This window comes from Protobothrops mucrosquamatus, unplaced genomic scaffold (genome assembly GCF_001527695.2).
Source record: "Protobothrops mucrosquamatus isolate PMUCROS unplaced genomic scaffold, P.Mucros_1.0 scaffold79, whole genome shotgun sequence".
Lineage (NCBI taxonomy): Eukaryota > Metazoa > Chordata > Lepidosauria > Squamata > Viperidae > Protobothrops > Protobothrops mucrosquamatus.
Genome location: NW_015386456.1, coordinates 696,975 through 711,946, shown reverse-complemented (window position 1 = coordinate 711,946; position 14,972 = coordinate 696,975). Strand labels below are relative to the sequence as shown.

Sequence of the window (14,972 nt, the reverse complement as noted above, 5' to 3'; positions counted from 1 at the left end):
TTGGCCTAGGGGGGGATTTTATAGGGATTTTAAAGGGATTTTATAATTTTTCTAATACAGGTTAATTAATATATATTTTAATTTGGCTTTTAAATATTTATTGTATAGCTCTGTTTTTATTTACCTGTAAGCCGCCCTGAGTCCCTCGGGAGAAGGGCGGGGTATAAATTAAAGTAATAAATAATAAATAAATAAATAAATAATAAATATTTAACAATGTTAAATGACAGTCATTATCATTCTACCTTCAGTTAAGTCAAGTGCTGCAGTTTAATCTCTCAGAAATTTATCAACTATGGTTTACTGGCCAGACCAAAACATGAATCCTTTTTCACCCTCCTCTGCAAACCAATGTATAACGTGCTGGCATACTCACTGCTGAGTCCCATTCAAATGCTGATCTCTCTATATACTATAGTGCTTAAAATTACAATATACTGTTTCAATGAATCTCTTAAACTTTTCGCGTCTGCTTGGAGTAGTAGTGGTTAAATACTGTTCATTTGCCATAACATTGTTTAATGTTATTATCTAGTTCTCTTAAACCTCATCTTCTAAGGCAGGGATGTCAAACTCTCAACATCATGTGACGTGTCGCGACGTATTGTGACATTTTTCCATTGCCGGCAATGGGGTGGGCGCGGTTTCGCCATGACACATACAGCCTACAGGCCAGCAGTTTGACACCCCTCTTCTAAGGTGATCAGTTTAATAGAAAAACATGTTATTAAATTGACAATGCAAGTCATAATTCCCAATGATTTATTTTCATTAGTATGTGCTAATAAATCATTTACTTTTCAGAGGTAATTCTATTAATGCAGATATGATTGCTAAGCAATTAAGGATTATATCTACTTCCTTGTATTACACCTGTGATAGAATTCACATATTATATGCCATTATTTGTAACTTTTTTCTTCTATTTGCCAGGTTGAGCTTATCTTCTAGCATTAAAGCTTGACATCCAACTGATAGAATTTCATCAGTAAATTGCTGATGATTTCTTATATAATTACTGTATCAAAGGTTATCTGCTAGAGAAAATTAAAAACCCTAGTGAGTATGCTGTTAAAATGTTAGTCATCTCCAATATTAATTTTATTTGATATTAGTAAAATTGGTTCATGTAATAAAAGAAATACTATAGCCTACACTGAATTTTACTATTTCAAGAGCCCATAAAGCACACCATTGAGGTAAAATGTTTAACACTTTCACTGCTTCCTTTATGCTGGATTATACTGCTAATAGTCAGGAAGGATTTAGAGATTCATCAATGCAAAATACTACCCATTTAGAAAGTGAATATATTTGCAACTTTATTTCAGTTTTAAGATTAAGGCAACACAATATAAGCATATTAGAACGATTTTATAAGACAGCAAGATGACAAACATTATTTTAAAATAGTTATGGAATGATAAATACAAGCTATGCTCAGTTTAACCAGCATGCTTTCTGTAAACAAGATTACTAAAATCAGTTAACACTAAGTTATATTCTCACTGATAGATGCAGTACAAAACTGAATCTGAAAAAGTACGAAGAGCAACAGTATGTCTGGATCAAAGAAAGCAAATACTAGACGCTTTCACAAACATTAGTTTTCTTCCATTTTTAATGACAGAAATTTTCCTGACCTACATAGTACAACCCTATGAAAGAAGCATATGTTTTGTCAAAGTAGTATGATGAATACAAAATGGAAAATTTGAGCAAGGTTTTATGTTGAAATGTGTCATTCCCAGCCATAATGTTATATAAATGCTCAATGCAACATTTTATGTCAAAGAAAGGCTCATGTGCAGAATGTAAATATTGCAGAGATGTAGTAGCCCAGGTTTATCAGTGTCTCAATTACAAATGCATCCAAAATAAATTTTAGACTTCAGGAATAGTATGATCCATCAAGCTTTTCATAATACTTGAAGCCATCCTAGAAAAAAAAGTTCACAATGTATTAGCTCATAACGGAATATGCAAGTCATTCAAAATTTGCAGTATTACAAAAAGAATAGAGCAAAATATTTGCATTATCCATAAATGAGTTAGTATTAGCAGGTTTGTATAGAAAGACTGGCAGAGCCATGAGGAGGAATAAAAAGAGGGATCAGTTTAGAGTTCCTCTGCAGCCATATACCAAATGGTTGACACTTATCTAATACTAATCAGATGCTGACTACTAATTGAAAATATTCCTATGCATAGACTTTTAGCAATAAATCAGTTAATTTTGAACCCATGCACATGGACCTGGTTTTTCACATCTGAGCTATGATGTTATTCTATGAGCAAATATATGCAAAGAATTATAACTTTCATTAATATATGGAATCCTTGGTGCTCTCTGGGTTTGGTTGCTATCAAGCAGAAAAAATACCCTAAATCAAGGAACGACAGAAGAGAAAAACCACAACCCCTCAAAACTGGCAGATTGTATATAAGCAGGTAGCAAACACCACATTCACTTATATTGATTGTTATCTAGTAGAGGAATGAAACATCTGCAAGCAAACAACCAAACTCAGCACTAAGGACTCACAATTAAACCCTGAACTAAATATATTTTCTTATATTAATATGTTTACTCTTAAAAAGAAACTTCAAGAATTAAAAGTGTTAAGTTTTCAATTATTTCAGCAATAAAGTTTAGATGCTTTCCAACTTAACTGAGGATAAAGTTGCTGGAATAAGGTACAGATAATCCTCACAGTGACCCTAATTGGGAAGGCAATTATCTCTAAGCGAAGCAATCATTAAGTGAGAAATCATGTCACCACAACTGAGCTTTCTGGCTAGAAATAGACTAACTACTGTTTCATATCTACAGTTTCTGTTTGCCCCCTAACTATTCCCCCATTCTTTGGAATGTTCAAGTGCCTGCTTACTGTCTACTAAAAAAGCTTCCTTTCTTGAAGTCCATTCATCAAGGGGAGAAAAAAGAAAAGTAAAATTCGGGCATAGGACAAAATGTGCCAATAGTAATGGCGATCACATTTCTGAGGGACTGTTCCAATGGTCATAAATTGGTCAGAATTATTTTTTCAGCACTGTCATAACTTTGATCCATGAAGAAATGGTTAGTAAGAGAAGACTACCTGCATTTTATCTTCACTGTAAGTTCAATGCATTATTATCCATCCTTTCAAAAGATAAGAGCCCATACCACACATATTAAAAAATACTCATACCTTTTTATTATGTGTTCAAAGATCTGGGAAGGCATGATAGTAATGGTCACTACATTTCCAGCTGTTGATAATATGTCCGCAATTTGAGAATCCTGGTAAACAAAGTATAAAAGTCATAAATTCTTATAAGGTTTGAAGTTGTTTAGATAACCACAATGGTTTTAACTTTGTTTTAGTCGAACTAGTTCAAGGGTGAATAAAATAGTTTATTTAATAGTTTAAATTAAAAGTACACTCACAGGCAAAAGATAGTTTCAGATTATGTAAGAGATGACTGCTATCATTACATGCTACTAGATCTTTAAAGCAAGCAAACTAACAGCAATAAAGTCATGCACACAACTACAATTCTGCAGATGAATATGTGAACATATATTCTTTTTTTTTATCAGCAAGAGGAACCAGCAGCTCTTTAGAAGAAAATACCAATTGAGCAACCAGAATGGACTGCTGAAACTACATGGAAGTACTTCCAGAAAAAAGTAAAGACAGAAGAAGCTGACTAAAAAAAGGCTGTAATCAGTAGTACTAATCTTTACTAAAGGCAGAAACCTGCATCACTATATAGAACATATAGTGGCTGCTATTGCTTTCTTGTTTTAAAATAGGAAACCATATACAGTGGTACCTCGGTACTTGTGCTTAATTGGTTCTTTACCATAAGGAGTAATGTAATTAAATTTATGCATCCCCAAACCAAAGGCAATGCACATTTTAAGGCAATGTCAAAAGATAGGATTGTATATCATTACATGATAAATAAAATTAATAAAATTTATTAAAATTAATAAACATTTCGATTAAATTAAATAAAATCTCCACTTCACCTGTACTGATGAGAAAAACAATGTGCAATGTATCATTTTGTGCAAAAATACACAAAATGACCACAGAAGCTAAAAAAAGATTGCAAGGGGATGTGCACAGGGCAAGAGATACTGTGTGACTAATCCATGAACGTTTGTTTCAGCTGGAAAGGGTAGCAAATCATGAGGCAACTGATACCAATAAGGTATAGCTTGCATGTGGAATACCAAACAAATGAGTACCAGGACAATTTTTTTTCGTCAAAATATGTCAAGGACCAAATTTGATGAGTTTCAAAGCAGTCAAATGCCAAGGTACAACTGTATATTACTGATATGCTTAGAAATGAGGTTCTTTGGCAATTTAATTGATTAGAGTACCATATATTTACAAAAAACGTATCATCTACCTTCAGGCCAATTACATTCTGTCCATTAATTTCACAAATGTTGTGTTCAGTAAGAAGTCCATTTCTTGCAGCAGAACTATCCTTTACTATTGAAGTTATTTTTCCATTTTTGAAAATAAAGCCAACATGTCCTGTGCTGTCCTTGTGCGTGGTAATAGTCCGTTCAAAAGGCCTAGAAGAAAAATGTTTGTACTTCAATACTATAAAATTTACCGATGTATTACTGAACCACTGTCCACAATAAAATTAACCCCAAATTTATTGGCTGTGCAGAAGCTTATTAAGATAACAATATAGATTGCACAGATCTTACTAATATATTAATATAATTAAGGTGATATACAATGATCCTGCAAGTTTACCTGTCTCGGATAATCATGGAAATTCTTCCCCCAGGAGCTTGCTTCAGAATTTTATGAGCTTTATCAGAAGTCCATCCAGCACAATTTTCACCATTGATTTGGAGAACCTGGTCTCCAAATCGCAGGCCAGCCAGTGAGGCCGGGGAGTTTGCCTGAACCAGCTGAGCAAATACACCCTAAAACAATAATGTTTGCAAGTTTAGGTGCATGCGGATATAATTCCCGTATACATTAAAAGCAGAGGAGAAATATATGAACAAATCTATCATTTTTCTAAATAAGCAAGTCTCAACATTTTATTAACATTACTATATTACAAAGATTACATCCTTCGGTCCCTAAATTTAATTTTAAAAATGCATATTTAAATTTAATAAAATTTATTAAGCTAATATTAGTTCTCTGATTACTCTATTAATTTTATTACTCATGAAAATGTTTAATTTTTAAAAAGTTAGGAATTTCTTTCTGACTCATAAACCTTTTTCATTTTTTAAAATATTTGTTGCTGCCCAACTCACATATATTGAAAGTCATATAGCAGACTAAGGGCTGAAAGATAAACTATAAAGTTATGTAACAATTTGTCTATTTTGAATTCTAGCATGAAAACATTATACATACATTGTCCACTGACTTAAGACGAAGACCAATTTTTCCATCCTGATCTTTACACAAGATCAGTTCACGGATCCCTTGTTTAATTTCTGCTCGACGAATTCCAACATCATTTCCAGTTACTGGAGCTACCATGTAATCTGATGCAGGTCTTGCAACAAGCTATGGAGTACAAAACCAATCCCCCCCAAAATAAATTAAAAATCATCACAAATCCTATTATCAGATATAGATCTTTGATGTAAATGTGTCAGACCTATGTGTGGTGTTATAGTAATATTTTTAGCATCTATAAAATCACAATTATGACAAAGATTCAAGTAAATTCAAGCTGAGCAAATACATCCACTGTTTTAACATAGCACATGTAAGTTTTTTTGTTATGACTTTTTCAATTATAGGGGAGGGAATACACAATAAAGTATCCCATCTTTATTTCCCTTTTTTCGTGAGTAATTCAATCCCTCAAAATCAGGAAAGCCCAAAGGAATCCCTATTCTCGGTTATGACACTTACCCCCTGTGAATTTGCTGCAGGAACCATTGCCAGGTTTCTCTGAATTTCCTCATCATTCAAACTTATACCCATATACTGGGAAAGTTCAGGATACAATTTAGGGTATAAATCTAAAACAAGTAAAAAAAAAGTTACTATAATCTTGCTACAATGGTAGTTCTGTCCCCTCAGTTATACCCTTGGCAAAATCAACAGCATGCCTCATATTTCACCAATCTTATCCTTTGGAATTTTAAAAAACTTAACACACTAGTTGGAGGTACTAAATTCACTTACCTGAAGCTTACTTTGATACCTCAGCAACACTACATTGTCTTACAATGATTCTACACTACAGAAAATGGTTTTCTGTTTAAAAATAAGACAACAGGTCACAAAATGTATACTGCACTCCTTTGTGTTCAAAATTCCAAACTGATTATATAAGCATTTCAAGAAGTTTGATTTATTTTTATAACAAATGTGTGTATATAAATTGATACTATCATTCTCAGAAAAAATAAAAAACAATGTATTTCAAGTACACATTATAAAATATAGAACATCACTGAGCTTTTTTCTTCAAATTAAAACCTGCAAAATTCATTCATTTTGAGATAAGGCAGAATTTATCCATAGACAGGATTTCAAAGGCTAGAAAATAAATATATGCTTGGATTATGAAAGTAAGATCATATTAAGAGCAAAACATGTAACAATCAATTAAAAGTCCTTCTACAATCAATGAAATTTATATAAAGTATCAAGCATTTTTCAAATCTTATAGCAACTTACTTCCATCTTGTAAGATCGGTGCTGAAGCTTCAGATAGAATTGCTGGGTTAGCTGGGTTTGAGGCAAAGGATGTCTGAGCCTATACAGAAATAGGATTTTAAAATGTAAGGATTAAACTACATAAAAATATAGAACATTTTAGAGTCAGCTCTTGATAACTTGTTAGCAACTGTTCAAAGTTACAATGGCACTGAGCATAAGGTACTTATGATTGGTCTTCAAAGTCTGGTCATCCCAGCACCCCCATGATCACATGATCACAATCTGGACACTTGACACTCAGCTTACACTTACAATGGTTGCAGAATCCTGCGGTCACATAGTCACCATTTGTGATCTCCCTGCTAGTGTCCCACAAGCAAAGTCAATGGGGAAGCCAGTAGGGAAGATTACAAGTTGGTCCTGTTAAGTTGCTTCCACAGCTTTTTCCCCCTAGGATCCTGGTTTATTGGAGTACAAGATTCTGGGAATCTTATTGTAGTGTACTTATGAACTGTACTGTAGTAGTTAGAATACAGTATTGCTGGCTAACTCTGCCCACAGCCAGGAGTTCGATCCTGACCGGCTCAAGGTTGACTCAATCTTCCATCCTTCTGAGGTCAGTAAAATGAGGACCCAGATGGTTAGGGGCAATATGCTGGCATTTGCAAACTGCTCAGAGAGTGCTGTAAATCACTATGGACCAGTATAAAGATCTAAGTGCTATTGCTAGTGTGTGCATAATTATAACACTCCCTGCCTAGACTATATTTATGTCCAGCAATGCTTGCATGGCAACCACTGGCACATCTTCCCTCACCTGGAAGCAGCCACCTGCGACTACTGACACAGCATCCTCACTTGGCAGCAACTACTGATGGGCACAGATGCACTTTCCCATTTCCAGTAGCTGCCAACCCAAGCCCTGTTATCTTCATGTAGCTCTGTGGCAGATACTGATGCATCTTTCCCAAAATGATAGCAGCCACCCTCTACCCAGCACAGCACAGCAGCCCTTTATTTGACTGTCAGCCTGTGAGCCACCGAAGGCTTGCAACTTCCTGTGGGCTTCCTCATTAACTTTGCTTGTTGGAAGCATGCAGAAAGTTGTGAGGAGATCTTTTCTTTATTACCTGTGATCCTTGCTTGACAATAGCAAAAGGAACTGCTAGGATTGCTATTCCTAAGTGATGCGATCATATGATGTTGCACTTTATGATAGTGATAGAACTTCCACCCCCAGTTGCTATCATTAAGCAAGGACTACCTGTATATTTTTAAATATACATACGTATACACACACACACACACCCCTAAACACACACCCCTAAACACACACACACACACACACACACACATATATATATATAATTAAATGAACATTTATAAGATTTTGTAATTTTTCTCAATTTCTTCATTATGTAAGATGCAATTTTAAGAAGCAATTCTCCAGATGCTCAACTAGATCTGAATCAATAGTAAGAACCTTGCCTTTTTATTTTATTTCAGTGCAGTCACAATTAGCTGTGCTTTTATAACAGTTAAATTCACAAAGGAAAGATGGGAAGATAGATAGTTTTGATCAGAGAAACAGTGAGATAAAACGGTTATCCAACACGGCTTTCCTGTCTAAAACATTTTTGAAGCTTAAAATAAAAAGCTTAAAACATGCTCCACCCATTGCATAGCTTGACTATAACAACATTGTATTCCACTTCCCCTTCTACTTGATTTCACAAAATGTAAAAATACTAGATGCAACAAAAGCAGTAAGAACAAAGGCGCTTACAATCTCTACTTCTATGTGCACCATGACACTACAATGTTGATAAAGAGACAAAAAGGAACACTAGCTTAAATGTCAATACAGTAAATTATAACTTTAAAAAAAAGGGTTCTCCACTTTCTTCCAGGAATTGAAGCTGGTATAAATGGTCTTCCATCAAGTACTCAAGGCTGAAATTTTGATTCAAGATTACCCGATGAGCTTACTGACATTTAGAGTTTAAGTCCTACTGACATTTAGAATTTAAGTCCGGTCACTGGAGTTCTCATCTAACATTAATCCTGCAACAGGCATGGACAACTTTTGTCCAAAAGGCTTAATGCAGTCCAAAGATCTCATGCAACCTACATATTTCTTAGGAAAGTCATCACCTCTAAAAGTTTCTCCCTGTTTTCTTAGCTCTTATCTTATACTTAACATCAGTTTAGAGGTAAGGTTATTTGACCAATCTGTCAGACTTTAAAATCACCTCTATTATTATTGATACTGATTTTAAAGTTTTATTGTTTTTCCATTTAGTGGAAGGTCAACACTAATGAAAGAGTTTATTCTTCCCCCTGCAATACTACATTATCTCAATAAATTAAGTTTTAAAGCTGCAATCAGACCTTAAAATTAGCCTCCATAAGTAAACTATGGCAGGACCACATGGGATGACTTGCCCAGAGCATTCAGTTTAACAATTCTTGATGAAATCATATCTCTGGTAAATCAGAAAACATTCTCTAGCATTATTCAAAGGGATGGATAATCCCATCCTACTCACCAGGCATGACAGATTAAGAGAACTACTCATATCAACGTACACCTGAGCAATTCTGGATATGGAAATGTTCTTCAATTTCTTAAACAGGCTAGCTAAAAGAGCTTCTAGAAAAAATGTGGGTTTCATCTCTCCAGATGATTTTTGGGGTGTGTGTGTGTGTGTGTGTGTGTGTGTTCTCTCCAGATGATTTTTGGTGTGTGTGTGTGTGTGTGTGTATATATATATATATATAGGTCTTTGCTTATTCGGGTTTTCTCCCGCGTAAAATTAGAAGTGTCTTGGCGACGTTTCGACGAAGTCACATTCGTCATCTTTAGGCTGGTGTCTTCAGCTTCGTGCTACTCCTAGAAGCACGAAGCTGAAGACACCAGCCTGAAGATGACGAATGTGACTTCGTTGAAACGTCGCCAAGACACTTCTAATTTTACGCGGGAGAAAACCCGAATAAGCAAAGACCTACATACAAACACCCGCGAAAACCTCAGAAAACATATATATATTTGTGTGTGTGTATTAATAAAACTTAATATTTATATCGCAAATATTTTTAAATTACTGTGATACTTCAGAAATCTCAAAATCCAAATTTTACCCACAACAAAAGTTTATTATAAAATATATTTTGTAATACCTGAATTACTTTGTCTACCTTCAGGTCTTCCAGAGAAGGATACAGCGACATTTTCACTGGAGGAAAAAAAGTTTTTAAATAAGCAATACAAAATTCCAATGTCGATTCTAAGTACAGTTGTAAAAAATTATTAACAGCCACAATTCGATATTCATTTTTTATTTCTAAATTATTACATTCATTTTTATTTCTAAAAAATGTTATTTACTAGAATTATATTTACTTAATCTTGAGTAACATGGAGCTCATGTGGTTAGGATGCTGCATTGAAGGTTAGCAAGCCCGTGTTCTCGATCCACGTGTTGCCTTGGGTGGGTGAGCACTCCGTCCTTTGTTCCAGCTCCTGCCAGGGACCTGAAAGGAGCCCCCAACCAGGCATCCCCCCGGCAATAGTAATGTCACCAGCTATCCTTTCAACCCGGAAGCACCTCAGTGATTTTGAGGAGATGCGATCTTGAGTAACAATAATTTAAAATATTCATGTTTTATATGTATAAGTATAAGCTGCACAATTAAGAGTTACAACTGATGTTCCTTTTATTCATGTTAATAGAGTATTTGGGGTCCAACACTTTTAAGCAATTGCTATGACTCATTCCAGCCCTTTCGTTTACTTCTTTGAGTCATGTCATTCAGATCTTTATTTATATAGTTAATTTTATAAATAAACCACTCCCAGCATTCACATCTAGGAAATGATGGGTTGAACTGTAAATCAAACAAGTGCAGAATACTTCCAAAATTTTAAATTAACTCTTTTCAATATTTTTTTCTAAAACTGAATATTGTATTCCCCTTTCTGATCAGACTGGAGAAAAAGAAAACATCTGTGTATGCATGAACATATGTGTATCGGTCAAAAAATACTGCTTTGGTATTTCGGTTGGCTAGTCAGCCTCTATCTGGACTTGCCCCAACTCTCCCAGCAAGTGCAGGTTATTTGAAAGAGAAGAAGGAACACAGCTTTCCAAATAGTTCAAGAAAGCCAACAAGCATAGAATTAACAGTATCTTAGTAGGCAGAGTTTAAGTGGACTTTGACGAAGTCTTCACTAAAGCTCTCAAGAGTATATATTGGTCTTGGGATAAAAGGGGAAGTCTCTTACAGGCTGAAGGATAAAAAGGGGGAATTGGGCCGAGACAGTTCTCAAAATGTATATAAACATTGGAATCCCCAATAAGCCTAATTCTTTTTAACTTGTTCCTAATGAACCTAGAGTTAGGGATGAGCAATCTAGTTTTTGGGGGTTAGGGAGGAGAACCCAAATAATTGAGGAATCAGATCTGGCTTTACTGTTAGGCAACATGAAGCTGCAATCTCAGATTTTGGGCATCAATGAAAATACAGGGGGAAAAAAAGTTTTGTTGCTTTATTTCACTGCTGGTTAAAATCCAGAAGACTTGTGTGACATAATGTTGGTTATACTAGTAGGTACCTTGATCTGAATAAATGGAGAGACACGATAGAATAACCCTTTGGATAACAAAGTATTTTGTGGAATTAATAGAAATTAGATCACTCAATACCTCCTTAATACCTCCAAATGGATCTTTCCAAACTAATTGAGAGGCATGACAAAAGTGAAGTATATTCAGCCCAAAAATCCTTACTTTATATTCACTGAATTCACACTGACAATGACTGACCAAGAAATGGTCATGGACTTGTAGTAGATTGCAATCTACTACAAAAAAGGATAAATTGTCATTTGCAAAGAAGGGTAAACTGTACATTAGAAATTATCAGAAAAAGAAATGAAAATATGCTACTTATGATTTCAGTTATTTTTCAGTTACAGACATTATAACATCTGTAAAATAACTGGCATGGGATAACATTCTCATTCTGGTAACATCTAAAGGAAAAATTGTAGAGATGAGAAAGATTACACTGGAACTCTTTATTTTAGCAAGAAGCAAAAAACCGGGAATATATTAGAAATGTATAAACATAGTGTATGTATAATGTAAAAAAGTAAACAAGTTTTTTAATGTCAACCTTGCTGGGTAATCCTGGGCCTGTCACTCTCATCTGGCTATTATGAGGAAAAACAGAAAGAGAGAACTATCTGAGGTTGTGTACAAAAGGCTGTATATGAATCTAAAAAAGTAAATATATCCAGGGTTTGCCTGACAAACTGAACAGAGAATACACTCAAGATAGTTTAAACCTATGGACTTCACTCCAAAAGAATACATTGTTGGCAAACCACCTGGATTATTTTACGGGGAGGATTAGTCAAATTCATGGAAAATAAACTTATCAGTGACAAGTTATTCATAATGTTTTTGTTACTTCTAATAATAATTATAATAAATGACAAGAATACATTATAAGCAATTGTTTGTTTTAAATTGTTTAAATGTTTTGCTTTAAATTGTTGCTTTAAATTGTTGTTTGTTTGCTTTAAATTGTTTAAATGTTTTATGAGTTGAAAATATTTTCTGCCTCCTTGGAGAAGTAAAAAACAGCATATGAATTTTTTTCAATTCAAGGTGTGCCATCTTATATATATACTATTCAGAAGTAACAACTGGAATCATAACTCTAAAAGCTTCTGCCAGAAGCAGAATTTAATTTCAAACTTCATAAACTTATACTGTTAGAGTTAATCTAAAACTATTAGTAAAAATCTATTTATGCAAATAATGGATAATTGTATTTTTTTAACAATACATAACTTTAATAAAATGAAGGGAGTAGTACTTCAAGATAGCAAATGCCGTGATTCTGTTCACCCATGACAAAACACTGTATGCTAAATGCTCTGTTACTGGAAAAAAATAAAAATTCATTCTCAGAACATAAGCCAGGGGAACTTGTTGCTTTCCAATTATTTTATTTCAACCTCTTCAAACTTTCCCAACATGATCAATGGCAAAAGATCTGAGTTCAAGTTCAAGCCCTCACAGTCCTTAGGTTATTCCATCTAATTCATCCAATTCTTCCAGCATGATCGATGACAAAATATTGTTTATGAGTTGAAGTTCAAGTCTTCACAGAAGTTAAAGTTATTTTAATCCATAAACCACGTTCTACACTAAACCGTAATGGCTAGATTCACACAATATACTACACCAAATCGGAGTTAGCTTTAATATGATGTATGAATCAGGCCAATATCGATTCGGCCCCTCTTACTAAAGGATCGTTACGGTAATCAAGGCGCACCTCCGCGTAAGGCAGGGGTCCTCAACCTTGGCAACTTTAAGACTTGTGGACTTCAACTCCCAGAATTCCTCAGCCAGCTTTGCTGGCTGAGGAATTCTGGGAGTTGAAGTCCACAAGTCTTAAAGTTGCCAAGGTTGAGGACCCCTGGCGTAAGGGAAACCAATTCTCACAAAAAGCGCAATTACTTCCTTCTTTCCCGCTTACGCAAACAAGCTACGTAATGAAACCCAAGGGTTCCTTCACGCCCTCTCTTCACCATCCGCCTCAGAGCTCTGCGAAGCTTTCCGACGGCGCCCATAACGAGGCCCCAGAGACCTCCAGCGCCCCTCCTCTCTTCTTTTTCCCAGCCCGGTTTTCGGCTCCCATAATTGAGGGTGGGTTTCCGCCCCTCGCCGGAGGAGGAAACCGGGCCCCAGTTCCCCAGCCGCCCCCCCCCCCACGCAGCGCCGCTCAGAAGAGCGGGACCCGAGCCAGGTTGCTCCCCTTCCTTCCCCCGCGCGGGAATGAGGGGAAGGGCTCACGTCCCCTCCGGACGGCGAACTCCACACAACGAAGGGCGCGGTCCTGATCGGTCGGAGCCTTAAACCTGAGAGCGGAAGGCGTGGACAAAGGACCCCGCTTTCTGCCGATCCGGAGGGGCGCAGATCTCCCTATTTCCCTCCTCCCTTAACGGGACGGGCCTTTCACTTAACGGCTCGCTATAAGCCCGGCGGGGCTCAGCCTTCCCGGCTCTCCTTTCCTTTGTGGGAAAACCTGCCCTTCAGAACCCACGAAGAAACCTTTAGGCGCCCGCCCGCTCGCTTCGGCCCCTGCGCCTTGCTACACCCCCCCCCCCCCACGCCGTTCACACAGAGCGGCGGGCTGAAGGACAAGATACTCACCGGCTGGCGGGCGGGCGACCGTAGTAATCTGGAGACCGTTAAGCGCTGAAGCGGCACCTCTCGTTCCGCCTCCCGGCGTTGCTTCGGCGAAGACTGAAACAAGCCAGGCAGAGGAGGCTACGGTGCTCATGCGCCACTCGCAGAGACCTCGTGACGTCTGACGAAGCCGCGTAGGGGAGAGTTTGGAATTAGTCAGATTGTTTGTGGGTCGGAGTTGTGTGTTTGGGAAGTTAAGCAGAAAAGGAGTTTCCCCTTCGCCCTGGGTTCCTCAATCAGCGACAGACTGATACTCAGAACAAGGATTTTATAGTCCAGATTTTAGACTTATGTGATCTGTACCCTATCTGGGAAAGAAGAGATGAGGGCAGATCTTTCTTCCGATATCTCATTGAAACAACTGGGGGGAAAATCGCTAGCAGATTGCCAGTGAAAGCTCCCAGAGAATATGAGCTTTAAACTGACAAGGCACTGTATTTTTGTGAAAGTAAACTATCATCAATATGCTGATGTGCTTGATTACACATCTGTGGCGCTTGCTTGGATTCCATGCACTATCTGGGGATCCTCTTGGATTCACAGTTCCTGCTTGAAGAACAAAGTTCTGTATTGTGTGCCAGTTGTGCTTATTCCTGGATTGGGGTTCCTATCACAGTCACTCAGGTTTGGTCATGTCAGTAATTAAGGCAACAGGCTGGAAACTAGGAGTCTGTGAGTCCCACCTTAGGCATGAAAGCAGCCTGGATGACTTTGGACCAGTCATTCTTTCAGCCCAACCCACCTCACAGGATTGTTGCGAGAAAAACAGAAGGAAAAACAGGAGTATTGGGCATATAATAAAGGCAATATAAAAATCTAATAAATAAAATAAATTATTTCAATGCACTCTACATAGGGTTGACCTTGAAGACTATTTGGAAATTTCATTTGGTCCACAATGTAGCAGCACAAATAGTTTTGGGTGTCTCTAGTTAGGTCCATATAACAGATCTATTCTGCAACCTACACTGAATCCCAATAAGTTTTCATATGCAATTCAAGGTATTTATTATCACATATAAATCCCTACATGGCATAGGAC

At 36.7% G+C, this 14,972-nt stretch overlaps 1 protein-coding gene across 2 annotated transcripts; it reads right to left on the bottom strand.

Moving 5' to 3' along the window:
• Positions 1–1,296: 1,296 nt before the first annotated feature.
• On the bottom strand, positions 1,297–14,014 carry SDCBP (syndecan binding protein). 2 transcript variants are annotated; one of them, XM_015812371.2, is made up of 9 exons: positions 13,895–14,014; positions 9,843–9,898; positions 6,681–6,759; positions 5,907–6,016; positions 5,397–5,552; positions 4,773–4,948; positions 4,411–4,582; positions 3,195–3,286; positions 1,297–1,939 (listed from the first exon to the last, which is right to left on the bottom strand). In XM_015812371.2, the coding sequence occupies exons 2-9, from the start codon at positions 9,891–9,893 to the stop codon at positions 1,885–1,887; spliced, it is 891 nt and encodes a 296-aa protein (XP_015667857.1). In that variant the 5' UTR covers positions 9,894–9,898; positions 13,895–14,014; the 3' UTR covers positions 1,297–1,884. The 2 variants fall into 2 exon arrangements, with proteins under 2 accessions (XP_015667857.1, XP_015667858.1); XM_015812372.1 differs by lacking the exon at positions 13,895–14,014 and adding an exon at positions 12,549–12,569.
• Positions 14,015–14,972: the final 958 nt, after the last annotated feature.

What these genes read in the sequence shown, in the direction of transcription:
- SDCBP (XM_015812372.1), bottom strand. An exon ending in ACCGATCTTACAAGATGGAA is followed by an intron (nt 6,017 to 6,680) that starts GTAAGTTGCTAT and finishes TACTTGTTTTAG; the next exon opens with ATTTATACCCTAAATTGTAT. An exon ending in TCCATGATTATCCGAGACAG is followed by an intron (nt 4,583 to 4,772) that starts GTAAACTTGCAG and finishes TTTTTCTTCTAG; the next exon opens with GCCTTTTGAACGGACTATTA.